Source organism: Rhinolophus sinicus, chromosome 8 (genome assembly GCF_057876585.1).
Source record: "Rhinolophus sinicus isolate RSI-liver-muscle chromosome 8, RSI-T2T, whole genome shotgun sequence".
In the NCBI taxonomy this organism is placed as follows: domain Eukaryota; kingdom Metazoa; phylum Chordata; class Mammalia; order Chiroptera; family Rhinolophidae; genus Rhinolophus; species Rhinolophus sinicus.
Genome location: NC_142508.1, coordinates 34221269 through 34243711, shown reverse-complemented (window position 1 = coordinate 34243711; position 22443 = coordinate 34221269). Strand labels below are relative to the sequence as shown.

The 22443-nt window shown below is 52.9% G+C and overlaps 2 protein-coding genes across 3 annotated transcripts; both read right to left on the bottom strand.

The window, feature by feature from the left end:
• Positions 1-546: 546 nt before the first annotated feature.
• PTPRH (protein tyrosine phosphatase receptor type H) lies at positions 547-17128 on the bottom strand. The gene is made up of 18 exons (XM_088799982.1): positions 15418-17128; positions 14583-14616; positions 14111-14377; positions 13249-13515; positions 11962-12228; positions 11365-11634; positions 10340-10639; positions 9767-10033; positions 7840-7918; positions 7686-7733; positions 4012-4102; positions 3138-3228; positions 2798-2874; positions 2572-2706; positions 2095-2217; positions 1725-1885; positions 1251-1386; positions 547-1160 (listed from the first exon to the last, which is right to left on the bottom strand). Exons 1-18 carry the CDS (start codon positions 15466-15468, stop codon positions 1032-1034), a joined length of 2793 nt encoding a protein of 930 aa, XP_088656108.1. The 5' UTR covers positions 15469-17128; the 3' UTR covers positions 547-1031.
• Positions 17129-19530: 2402 nt separating this feature from the next.
• TMEM86B (transmembrane protein 86B) lies at positions 19531-22378 on the bottom strand. Of its 2 annotated transcripts, none has more exons than XM_019710973.3 (3): positions 21415-22378; positions 20871-21114; positions 19531-20246 (listed from the first exon to the last, which is right to left on the bottom strand). In XM_019710973.3, the coding sequence occupies exons 1-3, from the start codon at positions 21463-21465 to the stop codon at positions 19864-19866; spliced, it is 678 nt and encodes a 225-aa protein (XP_019566532.2). In that variant the 5' UTR covers positions 21466-22378; the 3' UTR covers positions 19531-19863. The 2 variants fall into 2 exon arrangements, with proteins under 2 accessions (XP_019566532.2, XP_019566533.2); XM_019710974.3 differs by having other exon boundaries at positions 20871-21111.
• Between the last annotated feature and the right edge of the window lie 65 nt (positions 22379-22443).

The window sequence follows — 22443 nt, the reverse complement described above, 5'->3', positions numbered from 1 at the left end:
CGCCCCGCCCCTCGTCCCCCCCACCCCCAGGCAGGAACCACCAGAGCGCCCACGGATATCCCCTCTGGTCTCCCAGGATTTTCTGCCTTCTAGTTCAGCCATCTGGCATCCAGCCCCCCACCTCCCCACCCCCTGTACTGCCCAAAGAACCGAGTGCCAGGGTGGTCCTAAGACACAAGAGACCCTCTCTGGAGACCCAAGAATTCAGATATCCAGATGAGAGACTCAGCGTGAAAGTCTCCAGCATATCAGCCGCAGACATCATCCCACCCTCTAAGTTCCCCTATCGCTAGGCTCAGGAGGCAAGGCCCCATGTTCCTTGCTCCAGGGAACCACATCCACACTGCCCAGACCCTGGACACGGAACTCTGTACCTCGAACCTTCTCTGAGAGACCCAACCATCCAAAGCTACATTTTTCAGGTGCAAAATTGTAGGCCCTTCTAGTTTCCTCCGTAGGACATTTGTCTCAGTACCTAAATATTCCATCTCCAGGAACCCATCCCAATACTATGTCCAGACCCAGAAATCCACGGGGCCAAGAGTCTTGGGTAGAACAGTGATTTAATAAATTATGGGATAGAAGAAAAAATATGTACAGGTAAATGTGTGCTGGGAAACCTGAGATCTAGAAGACTGATCTGGTTTCTGGAACAAAAGATAGTCACGATTCTGCCTGCCATTGCTATTTGGGTAGCCAGAATCCCAGACCCTCATTCCTTCCTTCTTTAGAACCCAGCTTGTTTCCATGAGACCCTGCAGCCCAGGCCCCTAGCATCCTCCTCCTGCCAAGAACTAGGACATTCATTCTATCCCCCACCCCCTCCCTGCCTTCAAGGAACCAGGATCCTGGCTCCCACCTGACCTCTCTCCCCCAGGGAAACAGTGTAGTCAGCCCCTTCTCTTGCAGGACCTGGGAATCTGGGACCCCAGCACTCTTCTCCCAGGGGTCCAGGAATCTGGGCTGAAGTCTGGATCCAGAGTTCAAGTCTAACTGGGCTGGGATCTCAGTGCCCCAAAGCTTAGCTTCCCCTAGCAGGCATGAATGGCAGCCTCATTCTCAAAGACCAGGTTCTCATATGTGGCCTCCTCCTTGGCTAGCGCTAGGGATGACTGCTGGAGAAACCGCAGGATGCACTGGTGCAAGAACACGTACTGGGCCTAAGGAGGTGACAAAGGGAGGGGTGAGCCTTGGCCTGCTTTCCCCTGTAGCCCCACTCCCACCAGCCCTGTCCCCTCAGAACCCATCACCTCAGTCTGCACCATCAGTGGCCGGCTTTCCCGCATCTTCCTCACATAGCTGAAGGGCGCCAGGAAACCCTCACATTCCAGTTGCCGCAGCAGGACGTCCAGGGCGATGAGGGTGCCTGTGCGGCCCACTCCAGCACTAAGCAGGGACAAGAAGCGGTCAGACCATGGGAGGGGGTTCTTGAGACAGATTGGAGGGATCTATTTTTGGAGCACCCAGGGATCAGGTTATTATTCAGCAAGACACCGTTCCAGGGAACACAATGTAAGTGGAGGGCACTTAATGAAGGGGAAAGTAATTACATGAGACTGCCTGGAGTTCTCTCTACCTGCCAGACCCTGTTCCAAGTGCCCCATGTGCCTTTCCCACTCCTCCCACACCTGAGAAGGAACTGTTAGCAGACCCAAATAATTCTATTTTCTGAGTCCTGAGGGTCCCACTGCTCTCACAGGGAGCGGCTTCAGGGTGGTCCTCACCTGCAGTGCACAATGGGGGGGCCTCCTCCCTGGGTCTGGTCCAGCCACTGCCTGAGCATCTTCCAGAAGGCTAGCAAGGGGTCTGGGGAGTGGGGGACGCCGTGGTCTGGCCAGGCCACATAATGGAACTGACGCACATGGAGAATCTTCTGCTCCTGTGTCTAGACAGAGGATGGGTTGGGGGAGGGAGAGCTCAGAACGCGAGGGGCTGTTTTCTGACTGGTAGGGGGATCCCTGGGGCACACTGGGGTTCCTTGGGGGAGTGCTAGAAGGTTAGACTTCCTGGGGAGTTCTGCAGAGGGCACTGCCTGGAATGTCCTGGGGCAGGAATTAGGGGCTAACATGGGGCTGGCAGCGTGGCGGGACTTACATGCCAGAGCTTCAGGTCTCGTATAGTCCAGTTCTCCATCACCTTCTCACCCTCCAGGGTCACTTGTAGGTGCCCGTAGGTGCAGGGCTGGGCATCTAGAGGCCAATAATGCTCACACTTCACCTGGAGGAGGACTGGGGGGTCAGAGAACAGGAGGCCCAAAAAACCTGCCATGAGGCCCCTCTGCATGGTGGTTCTTACATTCAGAGCTGGGAAACCCCCTGCTCTGGTGAGGAGGCAGGACCCACAGGCAGCCACGTGTAGATTCACCCCAGCCAGGGGGACCCCTCCATCCCAAGGTCATTGGGATCAGATTCACACCATATGTGGACCACTGCATGGACTGAGGGAGATGAAGGAACTTGGGGTCCTATGGGATGGAGTCAGTGAGGTCTGGTCAAGGCCTACACTGGGACCAGTGTCCGGGGCAGTGTCATGGGCCGGAGCTCAGGACTCAGGCCCCAGGTCTGCTCTCACCCGACCGAACTCCATGCAGTTGGTCAGCATGACCAGGGTGTGACTCTGCTGCTCCCACACCAGGCGCCAGAAGTCACCCACCGTCTGAGGCAGGGGACCCTGGGCTGCAATGAACTCCCGGGGGCTCCAGAGACCCTGGTCAAGGAAAACAGGCAGGTCATGACTCCTCCAGCCCTTCCCTTCTGAGACCCCTTCTGCACCCTCCCAGCTCCCAGCCACAACCTACAGGCATGAAGCTGGCGTTGATGTAGTCGGAGCCTGGCTCCCCACTGAGGGGCTTCAGGGGCACACGGGACCAGTCATCTAGGGGAAGAGGCCAGCTTTAGTGATGCAGAGAGAGGGGTGAGAGGCCCAGAGGCAACAGAGACGGAGACGAGTGAGACTGGGCGCTGGGACAGAAGTCCTACTGAGGTGCAGACAGACACTGGAAGCTCTGAAAAGGGCAGAGAACCTCAGCTGGGAAAAGTGGGCAGGGGACACACACCTCCCTGGGGTAAAGGGTGGGCTAGGGCTAGGGTGCTGCCAGTCATGCCTGGGAATGAAGTCGGTAGAAGCTTAAGACTCACAGGGCAGTACATTTCTGTACCGGTTCTTGGCGCTGTTTTCTGGAGCTGAGGCCACCCTTTGAGATTGGCTATGGCTCTCCAGGGCCAAATGCTGGGGGCAGAGGCAGAAGAGGGGTGCGTGGACATTACAATTCCTCCACCTTCGCTGAAGGACACCCCATCACTCCCTTTGCCTTCTTCAGTGTCCCCCATTTACCCTCATGCCCTGGAGTTCTGTAGCACCCACAGAAATGAAACGTGTGTGTGCCATCATCCCTTTGGGGCATTTGAGAGAATTGTGGGGATGGTGGGGACTGAAGAGTAGGCTAGAGAGTGGGAGTGTGGTGGGAAAACAAAGGCGTTTCTCTAGGACTGACCCAAGGATCGTCATAGTGTAAGATTCCAATGATTCAAAAAATGAATCGTGCCTCAGAATTTTTACATAAGCAAACAGATATATGTTACTGGTTTTCTTTAATCCCAAAGGGTGTGGAATGGTCTGGTGGGTGCAAGCGGCTCAGCTGAGTCCTCCATCCTCACCACACCTGCTACTCCCCTCTCCCCTCCATCCTCACCCCACCTGCTACTCCCCTCTCCCCTCCATCCTCACCCCACCTGCTACTCCCCTCTCCCCTCCATCCTCACCCCACCTGCTACTCCCCTCTCCCCTCCATCCTCACCCCACCTGCTACTCCCCTCTCCCCTCCATCCTCACCCCACCTGCTACTCCCCTCTCCCCTCCATCCTCACCCCACCTGCTACTCCCCTCTCCCCTCCATCCTCACCCCACCTGGTACTCCCCTCTCCCCTCCATCCTCACCCCACCTGCTACTCCCCTCTCCCCTCCATCCTCACCCCACCTGCTACTCCCCTCTCCCCTCCATCCTCACCCCACCTGGTACTCTTCTGCAAAGCCACAGTTGCTGTCCTTCTCGTTTTTCCTGACGTGGTCAGCAAAATCAGCTGCCCGGATGTCCCCTGGGAAGCTGGGCAGGGAGGGAAAAAGATTTACCTCCTTTAATCCTGTGCTCTTGGGATAAAAGAAAAGGTGTTTTCATTGTTGTTTACAACCCCAGAACTTATTTATTTTATAACTGGAAGTTCGTACCTTTAACCACCTTCACCTACCCCTTCGTCCCCCCACCTTTGGCAATCACTAGTCTGTTCTCTGTATCTATGAGTTCATTTGTTTTTTAAATTTTTTGATTATACATATATGTGAGCTCATACAGTGTCTTTCTCTGTCTGACTTATCTCACTTAACATAACACCCTCAAAGTCCATCCGTGTTGTCACAAATGGCTGGATTTCCTTCCTTTGAAAGGCTGAATATATTCCAATGTGTGTGTGTATATCACACTTTCAATATCCATTCATTCTTCAATGGATTCTTAGTTGCTTCCATGTCTTGGTATTGTAAACAACACTGCAATGAACATGGGTGTGCAGATATCTCTTCGAGACAGTGATTTTATTTCCTTCTGATAAATACCCAGAAGTGGAATTGCTGGGTCAAAAAAGGTGTTCTTCATCCATCAATTCCACTCTCGGGTATATATCAAAAGAATTAATAGCAGTGTCTTGGGCGGCCGGTTAGTCCACTTGATTAGAGTCAATGCTTGTAACACCAGGGCTGCTGGTTCAGTCTCCACATGGGCCAGTGTGAGCTGTGCCCTCCACAACTAGATTGAAACAACTACTTGTCTTGGAGCTGATGGGTCCTAGAAAAACACACTTATAATTTTTTTAAAAAGCAGTGTCTCGAAGAGATATGTGCACCCCCATGTTCACAGCAGCATTATTCACAATAGTCTAAAGGTGGAAGCAACCCAAGTGTCCATTGACATGAATGGATAAGTACAATGTGATCCATCCATACAAAAGAATAGTGTTCAGCCTTAAAAAGCAAGGACATTCTGACACGGGCTACAACATGTATGAACCTTGACATTATGCTCAATGAAGTTAATATGGTAAGTTTTATGTTCTGTGTATTTTACCACAATCACATTTTTTTAATGCAAAAAAAGGAAAAGTGTTTCTTCTCCATTTAAGGCTTCCCCTTCTTCTGGGCTCCATCCCCTCCCACCTCCTCCAGCCATCTGTTCTTTCTTGTCTTCTGTATCTGTACCCTTTCCTCTTTCCCTTTATCTTGTAAATATCATCACCTCTCTCCCACATTAAAAAAAAAAGCTTCAGATCTGTCGCTCCGGTTCCAGCCCTTTCTCTCTCCCTCCATACAATACAGTCATATAGTCTTATAAACGCTGTCTTGACTCAGTCTTGAGACCCTGGCTGGAGGCCCATCAGTTCCCTTTCCTGAACAACTGACTAAATATACAACCCATCACCTCCTTTATGGGACACACATGCACTGGGCCACTCTCCACCTGCCCTAATTCCCCAAAGGCAGGTACCAGATAATCATGGACAGCCCCCATGCCCCAGAGCCCCTGAAATTATTCAAACGAAGCCTGCTTGCCTTACAGTGCCTTTCCTTCTTGCAGAAACCACAATAAAGTTTCTTGCTCATGTCTCCCCCACCTCCAACCAAACCCGGTGCTTCCCCACATGGCCCCTTCTCTTGGGACCTCTGAGTGCAATAAACTTTCCTTTCAGTGGTGCAGTCCCCCGCTCCACTGGCCTTTCTCCACCTGGATGTCCTTGAGGGTTATCGCTGGGATGTCCAGCCATACACACTGAGGTTGGCAAACCCTGTCTCTGTGCTCAACATATAGACAGGGCCAGACTGGGAATCCAATGAATGTGGTGATTTGTTACAGATGCCATGTAAGGCAGGTGGGCACAGGACAAGGTGAGGAGAGGTCAACTTTACTGGAGTGGGATGCTGGCCAGGACAGGTTGTATGGCAAAGAAGAATCGGGACATCGCCTTCCCCTATATCTGCATCTATTCTACCTCATGCATCTGCTTCTGATGGCCACCGCCTCAGTTTACACTGCATTCCTTTGTGCCTAGACCATCACAGCTGGTCTCCCAACTTCCCTTCTCGCCCTGTCCCATCTCTCCTTATCCATCCCTGGGGATCATTCTAACAAAGAGATTTGATGACTATTGACCCAACCGAAAGAGGACTCAGAGTGATGAAGACATTTGCACAAAGTTTCTCTTGAACCACTGAGCTGTTTACCCAACTGCCCATTCAGCATCTTCACTTCAGATCCAACAAGCATTCCAGACATAAGGTGTCCACACGAAGCTCCGACTACTTCCCCCAAAACCTGCTCCCCTGTAGCCACTCCATCTCAAACAGCGGTGTTTCCAGCTGTCCTGGAGCTCAGGTTGCACTCCTTGGAGACACTCTTTAGTCCTCTCTGACACTCACACCACACACCCATTCTTTAACCAGCTCTTCTGTTTAAACGCTTGCACTGTATCTAGAATCTGACTACCTCTAATCATTTTCTGGTCCAAGATATGATCACCTCTTGTTTGGGTTATAACATAGCTCTTCCTCTATCTCGCTATTCTTGCCTTTGCTTCTTCAATAGGTGAGATTGTGTTACTGGCCTATTCACAACCCTCCCCAAACACCCATCTCAGAATAAAAATAGTCTTTACTTTCATGTACAAAGTCCTACCTGATCTGCTCCCACCTCTCAGACCTCATTTCTTACTACTCTTCCCTTCACCTACTTCACTCAATCTCTGAGACACACACATGTTCTCTAAACACACCAAGCACGCTCCTGCCCCAGGGCCTTTGCACTTGTTGGTCCCTCTGCCTGGAATGCCTTTTCTCCAGATGTACACATGGCTCCTCCCTCACTAGCTCAGTGTCTGTGTCAGGTGACTTCCTCTTAGTCATATTCTCAGTGAGGCTATTCCTGGACACCTTGTCTACAATTTCCTCTAGTTTTAACATCCTATCTAAAATGTTCCTCTACCCTTCCTATCCCCACCTCTTGCCTATTTGTCTCCAAGTAAGTATCACATTCTTTAATATCTTTTTTATCAATGTCTTCTTGTGCTAGAATGGAACATCCATGACGACAGGAATCTTTGTTTAATTCACTGTTTCTTCAGCACCTAGGACAGTGCCTGACACATACCATGTTTCCCCGAAAATAAGACCTAGCCAGACCATCAGCTCTAACGCGTCTCTTGGAACAAAAATTAATATAAGACCAAGTCTTATTTTAATGTGACTGTGTCTTGATAGTATAATATAATATGAAACAATATAATACAATATAATATAATACTGTGTCTTATATTAATTTTTGCACCAAAAGACGCATTAGAGCTGATGGTCCGGCTAGGTCTTATTTTCGGGGAAACACGATAATAGGTACTCAGTATTTTGTTGGATGAATGGAAGTCACAGAGGAGAAACTGAACCTGATTCCAAAGTCACTGGCCCAGGCTGCTTGGGGTATGGGGAGCAATGAAACTGTTGTGATCCCTGTCACAGAGGGCATTAGGTCCTTCTGAGACTAGTAGGTGGGTTCACTGATCCTGCCCTCTGAACCATCTAGTAACCAGCAAATGCCTCTTGATTTGACTGGACAGTGATCCTTTTGGATGCTTCCAAAACCTTCTACTCACCTGAAGACCAGATCCTGGGGTGCTGACTTCTTCTGGCTTGTCTTGTACCTGTGATTAAAGGCTCAGGGAGTGAGGCTGGAACCAGAGATGCTGATGCTTCCCCTGGTCCCCACCTCCACACGGTCGTCGCTCAGTCCTGCACTAAGTCTCTCACCTCTTCTTCAGGAAGAAAATCAGCAGGCCCACCAGGATGAGGAACAGGAGGACACCAACAATGGCCCCGGCAATGACCCCTGGGAGAAGGAGGGGTAGGGAGCCATTAGAGCCCGGGTCTTATCTCCTGGTGTCCCATCTCTCCTATCGTCCTTACCCAGACAGTGATCAGAAGGACTGCAGGGTAGATGCTGGGACAGAGAAGGGACAGGAGAAATCTGGGTAAAGCCCCGTCTCCCACTGAGCCTTTCCTCTCAGTCTCTCACTACCCCAGGAGACTGGTCCAAATGCATCATTTTCTCAGGTGACCTGGGGGCTAGAGTGACATTTCCCCTCCTTGGCCTAGGCTAATAGTTCTCAACGAGGGCAATTTTTGCCCCACCGATGACATCGGGAAATGTCTGGAGACATTTTGGTTTGTCACCAGTGGGGTGGTGGTGCCACTTGCATTGACTGGGCAGAGCCCAGGGATGCTGCTTAACCTCCTACAAGGCATAGGACAGCCCCCACAGCAGAGTGATCCAGCACCAACGGCAATATGCCAAGGCTGGGAACCCACTCCCTGAGGCTGAAGGCATTGATGGTTCTCCCCAGAAGCCAAGCTCATCTTCTCAGATGTCCTGTTTGCTAGGTGAAGGGCTCCCTTGCAGGGGGACCCACTGAGGCTGGTGGTGCCTAAGGCCTTGGTCCCAGGCTCTGATGGGCACAGATTTCCCAGGATCTGTCCCCAGACACCTGCTCTTAGGGTAGACTCAAGTCCATAGCCCACCACCATCAGCCATGGTGGCCTCAGGTTACAGCTTCTCAACTATCCTAGTTGCCAGGACCTGTCAACAGGCTCTAGTGGGGTCTTACACAGCCTGGTGGGAAGCCCATTCCCCTATGAGCCTGGTCCCACAGAATTGGACAAGAGGGTCTATCCTCCCAGAGACCCTTCTTGCCAAGATAGAGACTGTCCTGGGCAGTGGGCTCCAGTGAAAGTGAGTTTGGAGTCTCATCTATTGATCACTGCCAGTCTCTCTCCAGAGCACAGATCCAATCTTATAAGAGGCCCTGATTCCTAGGAAGTAACTGTGGAGGCCCAGTGAAGCCTATGACCACAGTCAGTGGGACATGATGAGAAACTTCCTGTTTGAAGAAGTTCAAACTTCTTTAAATACCCCCACTGATGAGTAAAAAATGGTGCCGCCATGGTGGGAATAAATCTGGCAGTTCTTCAAATGGCAACTCTAAACATAGAGTCGCTGTGTGATCCAGCAGTTCTACTCCTGGGTACATACTCAAGAGAAATGAAGACATACATTTACACAAAAACAGGTACATGCATGTTCATAGCAGCAATACTCATAATAATCAAAAAGTGGAAACCACCCAACTGATCCATCCACAAAAGAACAGAAATGACAGTGGGGTCCAGCCATACAGTGGAGTATCATTTGGCAACAGAACGGAAATGAAGCACTGACACACACTACAACATGGGTGGACCTGAAAGACATTATACTGTGAGAAAAGCCAGTCACAGAGGACCAACACGTTGTATTTTTAGGAAATGTCCAAAACAGACAAATCTACACAGAGAGAAAATAAATTAGAGATTCCCTGGGCTTGGTTATGGGGGAGTTGGGGCAACTAGGGGGCAATGGCTTAAGAAGGTGGTATTTCTTTATGCGGTAATGAAAATATTCTAAAATTGATAGTGATGATGGTTGCACAATATTGTGGATGCACTAAAAGCCACTGAATTATACATTTTAAATGGGTGAGTTGTATGGTATGTGAATTATAGCTCAGTAAAGCTGTTTTAAAGAAAGCTGGGAAAACACAAACAAACAAACAAAAGGACCCCATGAGCAGGTGAGACTCCCTTACAACAGGGCCTGATGAGGTCTAGAGAGACTTTCTCTATCCCCTGAGGCTCTGCTCACCTGTGCTCTCAGTGTGGCAGGTCACAGAGGCAGGCGGGGCCCTCATTGTGGACCAGATGGTAGTGACGGTGGCTGCGTAGGCCTGAGCCGGCTGGAGACCCGACACGGACACGCCCGTCTCACAGGAGGATCTGTCCTGGGAGACCTGCTGCCCACCCACCTGCAACTCAAAGGCCTCATAGCCTCCTGTGGGGCAGGACCAGGTCAGGATGACCCCGTAGCCCCCATGGGTGCTGATGCAGGAGGTGATGGTGACAGGGTCTGGGTCTGGGTAGAGGGGACAAGAGGAGTCAGTAGGTGCCATCCAAGGTGGTGTTCCATCCCTCCCCAACTTCACTACCAGTGACGCCAATTCCACGACAACAAGCCCATCCTTTCTTTCCCTAAACCAAAATACTTCTTCATGCCTCATTTTCTGTCTTTCCCAATAGGTCTCTTCACCCATGAGCTCTCTGACTCTGTATCATTGTAAATTATGAAATCACAGGCTGATGGGATTTTTAATCCACTCACTTCTCGTTGCCCCCAGGTCAGACCTAAGCCCCCCACCAGGTAAAAGGGGGCCCATCTCACCTGTGGATGCATGGAGGCTCTGTGTGGAACTGCCTACATCGTTCCTCTCTGACCACACACTGAAGTTGTACAGAGTCCCAGGTACCAGGGCCTCCACCACATACCAAGTCTCATTGGTCTTGCCTGTCTGGTAGGCTGGCCGCCTTTGGGGATCTCGCTCCCTCTGGGGATGTTCCCCACCAGCCCACTGGACCAAGTACATGTAGAAGTCAGCATGGGGGTCTGCAGGGGCCTCCCACTGCAGGGTGATTGAGATGTTGGTCTGAGTCTTCTTCTGCAGATCTGTGACCTCACTGGGAGCTGAGAATTGAAAAAGACACTCAAGAGGCTGAATCCTCAAGGATTCTCATACCCCAAACTGCTCACCTCCCCTTCACAGCAAGCTGAGGTGCCTCAGTCATCAGATGAGTCTACTTCCTAAGGAGTGTGGACCACAGAAAGGAGGCGGGGCCAGGATTACTCTGGCCCACTCTGTTCTGAGTCTGCAACACTGTGTCTCACCCACCACCTATCTCCATGGTCAGCCTAAGGCAGAGTCATTTCTCACTTCTAGATACACCAAGTTTCTAGAGGAAGCTGTTGACTTCAGTCTCCTTCGCCCAAATGACCAAAGACTAAAGGGTTCCAGATTCGGTCCATTCACAGTGAACCTAATCCCTGGGGGAATTCTGGTGCCTCTCGTGCTTGGGACCCTCCGTGTGTAGGTGAGAGGCGGGGCTCGGAGGCTTCAGCTCACTCCTCGACAACCTGTGGACGGTAGTCTAGCTGGTGACTTTGTTGGTTCCAGAGAGGTGGCACTGGACAGTCAGGGGCTCTCTTTATTCCCAAAAACAGACCCCAAAATTGGAAAGACTTGGTTGCTGAGGACAGACACCTCCTACGAAGCAGGCCTACAAGCCAAAGGTCTGATGAGGCTGGACAGGGTCCCCGAGCACAGCTCATCTCCCAGGAAGCTCCCAACACCCTCCTATCACTGTCTTCCCCCGTCCCAATAGTACTGGGTCCAGAACTAGACTGAGTCTCACCAGTGGCCCCAGTGAGGCTCCCTTTGTCACTGATGGCCCCGTTCCTCTCCGCTCGGACGCTGAAGGTGTACATGCTCCCAGCTTCCAGCTCCTTCAGCGTGATATTATTGTCTGTGGTGTTATGGGTCCTAAAGACAAAACTGCCCTCCTCTATCCATGAGACCCGGTAGGTGTAGGGAGGGTGACCTGGGCCGAGGGGAGCTTTCCAGCTCAAGGTGATGGAGCTGTTGGTCCGGTCCTGTATCCCGAGACTTGTCACTGCATTGGGGACTGGAGAAAGAAACAGGTAGTCAGGATTTCTATGTCCCCCATCCACTAGTAATCAGAACACAGTGATGTGCCCAGTTCCTGTACAGCCCAGCTTGTTAAGAAACACTTCCTAGCAGTGGGACCTGGGCTACTGCAGCCCTACGCTCAGTGGCAGACTTCTCGACAGGCCAGTCCCCAGGTATGGCCACGTCTCTGCTATGGACTCTAGGGGGGTGGGTCTGGCTCAAGGTCGAAGAGATGATGGGCAGAGCCCAGGGCCTGTAGGAGGTGCCATATTTGCCAGTTTTCAGCCTCTTACCAAACAGAATGAATATCGGTGCCTCTCACCTGTGGAGATGCTGAGGTTCTGGCTGGAGCCAGGTATATCATTCTTTTTTGCCCACACAGAGAATTTGTACAAGGTCCCAGGTTCAAGTCCTTCCATGGTGACACTGGTGTTTGTTGAGCTTTGGGTGTCAGTTTTGTCACTGTCACCCATCCACTGGACCCAGTAGGTGTAGGTCAGAAGATCAGGGCCATTGGGCACCTCCCAGCTCAGGGTGATGGAGCTGTTGGTCTGAGCCTCCACACTCAGGTTCCTGACGGGGTTGGGGGCTGAAAAATTAGGAAGAAGGAACTGGTGTCAGCAGGAGAGCAGATCAGACAGGACCCTCAGTGGTCATTTATAACCCTCAAAGTTCCCAGTCCTGCCTCAACTACCAGTCCCAGGAGATGCAGGGTGAGTGGTCTAGACCAGTGCTTCTCAAACTGTAGTGTGCACACAGAGCACCGGGATCTTGTTAAGATGTAGGTCCTGACCCAGTGGGTCTGGACAAGACCAAGATAGCATTTCCAGTCTGTCCTCGGGGCATGCTGGGGATGCCCCCGGGGGCCACACTTGGGGGAGTAAAGATCTAGGCCAGCGCTTTCCAGTAGAATTTCTGTGATGGTGGAAATATTCTTTCAGGGTCCCATATGGCAGGCACTAGCCCAGTGAGAGAATGAGGGGGACTGGGAGCCCCTCAGTAGGGCTCATGAGCACATGAAATGAGGAACTGAATTTGCAATTTTAGTGAATTTAAATTTAAATAGCCACACGTGACTAGAGGCTACCATATCAGACAGTGGAGGTCTAGAGCAGGAGCAATGTCCACGTCAGGGTGATGGAGCTGATGTCACAGCTTCCAGCCTCAAGACTGTGTCATAGCTGGAACGAGGTGAAGAGTCAGAGGTCAGAGTGTCCATATTCCACAGTACCTATTGCCCCCAGAGCTGAGGTGACCTGCTTTGCCCCTACACAGCCCTGGTTGCTCAGGAAGATACTCCCCACTATTATGGTCTAGAAAGCTGAGGTGCCCTGCTTTGCCCCTACACAGCCCTGGTTGCTCAGGAAGATACTCCCCAGTATTATGTCTAGAAAGCTCCCCAGCCACTAACTCAGAGGCAGGCGGGCCTGTGGATAATCCTTGGGATGTGGCCAGTGTCTCCCGCAGACTCACTGAAGGTCTGGCCTAATGAGGGCTAAGGACAAGTGGGCCCCCATTTGCTAACACCTTCTCCTGTGGGATCTTAACCATCTCCTACCACCCCACCCCGCTATGCAAAGCAAAGGGAACAAAACAGGGTGCTTCTGACCTGTGAAACCCTCGAGGGTCATCCTGGAGCCAGGTACACCGTCCTTCTCTGCCCACACAGAAAATTCATAAGAGGACGCCGATTGAAGTCCTTCCACTGCGTAACTGGTAATTGTCGTGTTTCGGGTCTCATTTTTGTTACCATCTCCAGGCCACTGGACCTGGTAGATATAGTTCTGAGGGCTTGGGCCATCGGGGACCGTCCAGTGCAGAGTGATGGAGCTGTTGGTCCACGTCTCCACACTCAGGTTTCCGACAGCGTTGGGGGCTGAAAAATCAGGACAGGAGGGGAAGTGAGCTGTGGTTTCTGGTTCCCACATTTCCAGGCCTTCCTTCACCACTGGACTCAGCAGGCATGGGGCGGGTAGCTAGATCCGCGAGTCCAATATGGCAGCTACTGAGCCCTGGAAACGTGACTTGTTCCGAGATGTGCTGTGAGTGTAAAATCCACACTGAGTTTTGAAGAATGATATGAAATTGAGCATGTATTAAGTTGGTGCAAACATAATTATGGTTTAAAAGGTTAAAAATAATTGCAAAAACCTCAATTACTTTTGCACCAGCCTAACAGAACATCTCATTGGTCTTCTTTTATATCAATTACATGTCAAAATGACAACACTTTGGATCTATTGGGCTAAACAAAATCTCTCTTTAAAATGAATTTAACCTGTTTCTTTTCTTTTTTTACTTATTTTAGTGTGGCCCATTGAAAATTTGAATTTATACGTGTGGCTTCCATAATATTTCTGTTGGTCTACACAACCTGCCATATTCTTGTGTGTGTTCTCAAGCACTGCCAGCCACCTCCCTTTAGAAAGCAAACAAACAACAAAAAATTAAACAGTGGCTGCCTCCCTCACCTGTGGTGGCTTTCAGGGTCTCCTGGGAACTGTTCACTCCACCTTCCTCTACCCACACAGAAAACTCATACGAAGACCCAGGGTCAAGTCTGTCCGCTGTGAAACTGATGTCTGTCGTGTTTCGGGTCTCATTTTTGTCACCCTGTCCAGTCCACTGGACCCAGTAGGTAGAGTTCTGCGGGTTCAGGCCCTCAGGGGCCTCCCAGCTCAGGGTGATGGAGCTGGTGGTCTGGGCCTCCACACTCAGGTTCCTGATGGGGTTGGGGGCTGAGAATTGGGAAGGAAGGTCCGATCTGAGCAGAAAGCAGATCACTATCCCCAGCTCTTATCACGTGTCCAGAAAGACCACTCCCATCAGCATCTGCCATGGATCACCGTGCCCTCCATGGAGACACCCCCCCCCCCCAGAAGCTCACAGGAGTTGAGGTGCAACCCCTTTGTGTGGGCGGTGAACTTAGCAGGGGTCACTCACCAGCTGCCCTGGCCCCTGTCCAGCTGCACAGGCCCTGGGGAGAGCCCAGAGGGCAAGAATCAGACTAAGCCCTACTTCCCCAGACCCAGGGGAGACCGTTGGGCTGGGCAGTTGGCCAGTACCCTCCTGTCCTCTGCCCCCACCTGAGTCACAGCTGCCTAAAGGAGAGGAGAGACAATGTGCAATGTCTCCTCCCCCACGCTGAGCTCTGACAAAGGTCACTCCAACTTTGGGCAGTCTTTTCTGGGTGTGTGTGTGTATGTTGGGGGGCAGGGGCGGGGCTCCAGGGACGCAGGAGCTGGTGTTGGCTCCACTGATAAGGCTGAGAGATAAACTTAATGGTTTCACTTCCTGAAAAGTATGGCCTTGGAAGACTAGGAACAGAAAAATAATCAACAAACGGAACAGGGAAGAGACCAAGGCTGGGGACCAGAGGCCAAACACACAGGTCTGAAGGAGGAGGGGCCAGGGTCTGGATTCCCGGGTCTGAGGGAGGAAGACCTGGGGGCCAGGACTCCCGGGTGTGAGAGAGGAGGGGCTGGGGGCCTGGACTCCAGGGTCTGAGGGAGGAGGACCTGGAGGCCAGAACTGCTGGGTCTTTGTAAACCAGAGTTTACTCTTACCCCAGACACTGCAATATCTAAAAGCCTGGGTGTAAGACTCCCTGACAATCTCTTCCAACCCAGACACCTGCTTCCTTCTTCCTGGAATCATCAGCCCTTACTCCCTCAGGACCTGAGTTCAGGGACTCCTGTTTCCCCATCTCTCAGACCCAGCAGTGGCCCTCCTGCCGCCCCTCCCTGAGAGCCCACTCCACCAGGCTGGAAGCACTCACCAGCAGCACCAGGCTCCCCCAGGTCCTGAGGCCCCCACCAGGACCAGCCATGTCTGCAGACACCGCGAGGGATTCAGGTGTGCCAACCCTGGACCTTCCACCTGCTGGACTTTAAATGGAAGCATTTCCCCTTTCCCAGCCCAAAGGTGAGGTCACAGGTCATGTTGGGAAGGGAGGAGGAGGAAGTGGAGGCTCCAGTGTGAGAGCTCCCAGCCCTGCCCCGCCCTTGGTCGGGTCTCTCGGTCTTCCTGCTCCACCTGGCCATGGGGTCTTCCATCCAGCCCCTGCCTCCCCTCCTGTGTCCCAAGATAAAAGCTGGGATAAGGCACTGTGTTCCCCGTTGGTGTGTGAATGCACTACACAGGTCGCAGACAGTCTCAGCTTTACTCCAACTACACAGAAGTTCTTAAGGTTTTTTTGGTAGGTGCTCCGGGCTGTTTCAAACACCACAGTCTTTTCACGTGCTGTTCCCTCCATCTGGCCAGTTCTTTCTTGCCTATGGCTCTGTTTACTTCTGGTTGACCCCAGATACAGTTGACCACTCCCTCCTGTGTGAGCTTACCTAAGCAAATCTCTTTCTATAATACTCATAACATTGCATGTGGTTATGTCTGTGTGTCCTTTCTTTTGAGGGTAGAAAGAAGTTTATTCCTCTCAGCAACCAAAGGGCCAACTTGACACCTGGGCACTGATGACATATCACGGATAAAGTGTGTCAAGTTCATTCATTCCCATTTGGGATTAGATCTCCCTGGATCTTGTGCTGGTGACCCAGCTCAGGCTCCCACCTCACTGCTCACTCCTCCAGCTGACTCAGCCTTGGTTTTCTTCTTCCCAGCCATGATGTGGGGAGCCAGGATGTGATGACCCAGAAAGTAATGGGAGCCTGCCTTGCCATGTTGTAGGAGGACTCAGGTGTCCTACAGTCAGTCTTGGCTCCCTTGTCTCACTCACTGAGGCAAGAAATGAAGCAGGTGTTGGGGGAGGTTGGAGAAGGGAGATTCCTGGGGGCATCAGGATCCCCACTCAGTTCCCAAAGCTGCCACCATACCCAAAGGTCCTTGGCAAAGCCATAGTTGCTTTTCTTTATCTTTTACCTGATGTCATCAGCAATATACTCAGCCAGGATACCCTTTGAAGACCTGGAGGAGATGGGCAGATTTCACTGGGCAGGAGGAAGGAAATAAGAATTTCTTCTCCTGTCCTCCCAGAGAGGAACCTGCCTGCCCCACCAGCCAGCCCCAGCCTGCCCTGAGGAGCAAAAGTGGACTTCTCTAATTCCTATCATGTTTAAGGGTTCTTTTGACTATGTCTTCACTAGGGGAGGGGCAACCAGAATCCAAAGCATCTGCATTTAGCTATCACCCCAATTCTGCCATTCACCCCCCCAGCCTCAGACAACCACAATTCTACTTCTGTCTCTTATCTATTCTGGATATTTCATATAAATGGAATCCCATACTAATGGTCTTTTGGAACTGGAATCTTTCACTGACTGTAATGTTTTCAAAGTTCATGCACTTTGTAGCATGTAACAGGACTTTATTCCTTTTTTATGGGCCAAATAACATGCCACGGGCCCATGTTTTTAAGGGCTGACAGGTTTGATTGTTTGCCTGCAGAAATGGATCCTAGTGAAGCCAAGGACTGCGAAAGAGCCCCCCAAGTTGGAGGAGAGGAAAGGAGCAGAGTCATCCTCATGGACCTCAGAAGGAGCCAACCTTGCTGACGCCTTGATCTTTCTGTCTCCAGAAGTGGCCTGTATGTTAAAAACAAAAACAAAAACAAAAAAACATGGTCATCAGACAGATACCATGTTTCCCCGAAAAGAAGACCTAGCCAGACAATCAGCTCTAATGTGTCTTTTGGAGCAAAAATTAATATAAGACCCGGTCTTATCATACTATAACATTAGACCAGGTCTTATATTAATTTTTGCTCCAAAGGACGCATTAGAGCTGATTGTCCGGCTGGGTCTTATTTTTGGGGAAACACAGTAGAAGCTGAAGTGTGGCTCCTTAGCACTTTTTGCTGGGGTGGGAAGTTGTTCTGGGGGGCTCTTTAGGAGGGGAAGAGAGAAGGTACTTTATTACAGCCCACTTAGTCTGTCGTGAGCCTCTCACTCTTCATGGCAGATAGGGCAATGGGGACCCGGGCAGCGTAGTAGGTAGCCATGACCACCAGGTGGGCGTGGGGCAGGGGTTGAATGAAGGCATCCTAGGCCAACACCAAATCTGAGATTGTGAAGACCCCATTCAGAACACCTGCCCCTGATCAGGCCCTGCCACAGCATTCATGCCTCATCCTGCCCGAAGCCTTCTTCTGTGGTGAGTAGGGATCTTGGCCTGAAGGTGGGGCAGGGACTAACAAACAGGTGGGCTCTGGGGTGTGTGTGTGGGGGGGTGTCTCTCAAAGCACAGAAGAATCTCCTCTCTTCTGTAAGAGTCCCCTGAAGCACATCGTGGATGTAAAAATCTCCTCTCTTGCTATAAGATTCCCTTAAAACACATCACAGATGTAGAAGTCAAGCATGGTTTGGAGAGCAGCTCTGACTGCTTTATGCCCTCAGATGCAGACCCTGAGGCCCAGAGAGGGGCAGTGGGCTGCCAAGGTCACAGCCAGGATGAGAGACACCCCTGGGTTTTCTTCCTAGTATTCTATTCCCACCCCATTGCTACCTGCCCTTTCCTCCAAGATTCCCTCCTCTTTGAGTCTCTTCACCTCCTCATCCCTCTCCTCTCCTGGTATTTTATGTGACTGTAGTGGGTTGAATTGCGTCCCCTAAAGAAAGGTGTCCAAGTCCTAAACCCTAGTCCCTATGTTTGTTACTTAAAAACAGGGTCCTAGGTGATGTAATTAAAGATCTCAAGATGAGAACATCCTGGATTTAGGGTGGGCCCTGAATCCAATGACTGATGTTCTTAGAAGACACACAGAGGGAGAACGCTATGTGGGAACAGAGGCAGAGATCATAGGGACACCAGGGATGGTTGGAGCCCCCTGAAGCAGGAAGAGGCAAGACGGGCCCTCCCCTAGAGCCTTGGAGGAGTGCAGCCCTGCTGACATTTTGACTTTGGACTTCTGGCCTCCAGCACTGTGAGAAACTAATGTTATAAACCACCCAGTATGTGGTCATTTGTGACAGCAGCCCTAGGAAACTAACACATGGACCAAAGCCTCCTCCTGGCCTCAGATCTGTAAAAACCTCTGTGATGGACATGAATCCTGCCGCCATCGAAGGTCCCTGGGTATTGTCCATGTCCCATAAGCCCTGGGTCCCAGGCCTGGTCACAGTGAGCATCCTGTGTGTATGCTTAATACTGCATGACACACATAAAGATGTCGCACTAAGTGTTCTTACCACGAGAACTTTGTTTTGTAATCCCCCCCCCCCTTTCTTCCACCTCCCACCATCCCTCCGGTTCAAGCCGTTGTTTCTCAGTCTAGTTGTAGGACACAGCTCCCAGGCCCATGCTGGTATTATGAGCCCTGCGCTTCCCCAGCTGAGGCTGTTGGTTGCCAGTCATCGGTCGGCCGCTCACAGCAGCTCACAGCAGCTCTTGCCGGCTGCTGGTCACTCATGCTGGCCACCGGCCACCGGCCACTCATGGTGGCATACGCTAGCCCACAGCAGCCCACGGCAGCTCACTGCCAGCCACTCACGCTGGCCACTGGTCACTCATGGCGGCACACAGTAGCCCACAGCAGCTCACTGCTGGCCACTGACGCTGGCCACCTGCCACTCATGGCAGCACACAGTAGCCCACGGCAGCTCGCGGCAGCTCACAACCACCTCTGGCTGCTCACAGCAGCCCAGCTCCATGGAGCGCTGTTGTTCACAATCTTAGCTGTAGAGGGCGCAGCTCACTGGCCCACGTGGGAATCGAACTGGCGGCCTTCAGCGTTAGGAGCGCAGCACTCCGACCGCCTGAACCACCGGGCCAGCCCTCAAGGATTTTAAAGTCAGTGCACAGCACTGTGAGTGTACTTCATGTCACTGAATCGTACACCTCAAATGATAAATTTTGTTGGAGGTAAGAAAGGAATAAAAAAACTTTTGTTCTTATTGTGATCGCCCCTCTCCCTAACACCCCTTCCCAAATAAAGGAGATGTCATTTCAATGTCAGCTTTACTCAGGTAACAAAGATAGATTAGGGCCAGAAGGATGGGGGTAGGCAGCGTGGGAAGCCACCTGGGGTCACGGGAGCAGGCAGAGGCCTGGTTGAAGGGCCTGGAACCTGGAATCAGAATGGAGAAAGGGTGTTTGGTGTGGTTTTGATTCTGCAAACGGTCCCCACACATCTCCAAATGGACCAGCGCCTGCAGATGGGAGTCTGGGAGCCTGGCTCCCGGACCCGAGGGCATTTCCCTCACTGGGCCCTTCTGGGAGGTCAAGGTCCTTGCAGGACAAGAGGGGGCAGATGTCTGCATGCCTGGACCCCTAGTCAGTTGGTCTTGAGCCTGGGGCTCTGGAAGGCCGACAGGGAGATGAGGAACTGGGCAGCGTAGTAGGTCGCCATGACCACCAGGCGGGCGTGGGGCAGGGGCTGGATGAAGGTGTTGCAGGCCAGCACGGTATCCGAGATGGTGAAGAGCTGCGCTCCCCAGCGGGCACTCCCACCCCTGGCCAGGCCACGCCATAGCATGGTGGCGAGGGCCAGGGTATAGGCTGTCAGGAGCAGGACCATGTCGGGGGAGAGGTGCAGCAGCAGGAGGCAGTAGAACGGGAGGGAGGCCAGGACAACAGGCAGCAGGAGGCCCAGCTGCAGGGGCCTGAGGCCAAAGGCCCAGATGTAGAGCAGCTGAGCCTTGGTGAAGGCAGCCACGCCTGGAGGACACAGGTTCAGGGCACCCAGTGAGGACTTCGCTGCATTGCCTCCCCACCCCGAGCCTAAGGGACAGGACTGCCCCCGAGCACCAGCACCTACCCAGGCTGTGCCACCCCGCTTCCTTGGTGGCCTTGCCTCCCCTGCCCTTGGGCCACGTGGTGGGATCTGTCCTTAGGCTGCTCAGAACTGTCCACTGACACCCTTCCCCCACCACTGCTTCCCACTTGCTCCATCACCGGACACACGCACACACCGGGCACACGCCCACCCCAAGGACTCTGTTTGCTTGCCCTTCTGCCTGGACCATCCTTCCTGCACCCCCTCCAAGATGTCCCTGTCTCAGCAAGGCCATCCTCAACCAGTCTACTCAAGGCCGTGACACCCAGACCTCTGCTGTTTCCTCCATGCCTGCCACACACCTTCTAAGATAAGGCTGCCCAGCCCCTCAGTGGACCGAGCTCCATGAGGACAGGGGTCTGGATGGGTGTTGGTCATTGCTATACCCCAGTGCCTTTGAACGCCACCTGGTTATGGCAGGTGCTATCGGGTAGCCGCCCCTGCACCCCAGACCCCTCAGTGTGGAAGTCCCAAAGAGACAACATGGCCCTGCTCCTCCTGCCTACCGTAGGGGAAGGCCTCGGGCCAGATGAGAAAGACGTCCCCACAGGCTGAGAACAGCAGGGCCACCTGCAGGAGAGAGCTGTAGTACCCGCCAGAGCAGGCCCGCAGGAACCCCGCCAGGCACAGCACAGGCAGGCACTTGACCAGGGCACCAACGCAGGACGGTGGGTCCTCGGGGATCCAGAGGAGGAAGTAGATGGCACAGGTGAGGAAGAAGGGGCTCAGGCACCTGCCCAGGTGTGGCTGCTTCGGGAACAAAGGGCTGCTGAACCACTGGAGCTCAACCCAGCCCCCTGCGATGAGGCTTGGGAACCCACCTGACCTCAGGGTCCCAGCCAGCCCCCGGCCCTTGGAGGTCAGGCCCCACCTGGCCAAAACTCAAGTCTTGGGGCTTCCATCCCACCCCCACCCAGGGATCCCAGGACTTCCAGTCCCACAGAACCCAGCCTACTGGGAGGCCAGCCCCCCCCCCCCCCGATTCCTCCAGGCTGCTTGAGTCCCCAGGAACCCAGGCCCAGCCCCCCTCCCACACTCAGGGGCTCTCACTTGGACTGCGAAGTGAGGATTTCGGGGTAGCCCCCCTTTCCGGGCGTCCATATCGGCCTGTGACCCCCCAGAGTGGTCTGTACGGGCACCAGTGGCTTTGGAAGTGGAGGGGACTGCGTGTGGTTACACGTTAACCCGGTAGTGTCCTGTGGACTCTGGGACTGATATCGGTTCAGGGAGATGCTCCCCCCACCCGGCGATGGCCCTGCCTGGCACTTGCTGATAAGGTGGCCCATCAGGTTGCAGGGGTCACTCCTCCGGCCCCCCGGGACCTAGTTTCCTCCCCCTCTGCCTGGGAGGCTGTGGGTACAAATGCCTGTCCTATAGTCCTGTGCCAAGCCACTCAATGCCCTCCTCTCCATGTGGGGTGGGGGGCATCGTCTCCAGTCTCTGCTGGTGGGGGGGCCACCCTGCCAGAGCAAGAGGCAGGCTACCCTCTACCCCTCACCACTCTGGGACCCCGAGAAGGCCACCCAGGGTCCTACCTGTACTTGGGCCTCTGGATGGTTGCTTCCCGGTGGGAACCCAAACCACCCTGCAGCACCCCATGCCGTGGCCTTCATAAGCCCTTCCTGCTCAAACGCCACAGTTGTCTGAGGCCATCACCAGCCTGCAGCACAGCTTTGGGTGTCACCAAAACAGTCTTCCCACACAGGTCTGGCAAGTGCGCTTGGTCTAGTCGTTCACTTCCCCTTTGGAAGGCACAGACCTACTGGGCACCTATTGGCTTAACTCGCTCGCTTCCTTGGCTGCCCCCAACCACCCACTGCTCCACCAGAAAGGTGGCGGCTCAGGGGACGTAGCTTCCGCAAGGTCACCTCCGCGGCCGGCCAGGGTAGGTGAGGGGTGAGCAGTGGACATGTGGGGTTGGGGAGACTAAGGGGACCCTCGGAGACGGCTCCTAGATAAGGCTGGGCAATGCCCAGCTCCTCCAAGGAAAGCCCTTCCTGGTCTAAGCAGCAGTCCCGCCCCCAGGAGTGTGTGGAGTTTTAAGAGCCCAGTTCCACATTCTGAAGGTCAAAGCCCAGA

What these genes read in the sequence shown, in the direction of transcription:
- PTPRH (XM_088799982.1), bottom strand. Translation starts at nt 15,468, where the DNA reads ATGGCTGGTCCTGGTGGGGGCCTCAGGACCTGGGGGAGCCTGGTGCTG. An exon ending in ACTGCATGGAGTTCGGTCGG is followed by an intron (nt 2,218 to 2,571) that starts GTGAGAGCAGAC and finishes GTCCTCCTCCAG; the next exon opens with GTGAAGTGTGAGCATTATTG. An exon ending in CACTGATGGTGCAGACTGAG is followed by an intron (nt 1,161 to 1,250) that starts GTGATGGGTTCT and finishes TCACCTCCTTAG; the next exon opens with GCCCAGTACGTGTTCTTGCA.
- TMEM86B (XM_019710973.3), bottom strand. Translation starts at nt 21,465, where the DNA reads ATGGACGCCCGGAAAGGGGGGCTACCCCGAAATCCTCACTTCGCAGTC. An exon ending in ATCCTCACTTCGCAGTCCAA is followed by an intron (nt 21,115 to 21,414) that starts GTGAGAGCCCCT and finishes TTGTTCCCGAAG; the next exon opens with CAGCCACACCTGGGCAGGTG. An exon ending in GCCCGAGGCCTTCCCCTACG is followed by an intron (nt 20,247 to 20,870) that starts GTAGGCAGGAGG and finishes TGTGTCCTCCAG; the next exon opens with GCGTGGCTGCCTTCACCAAG.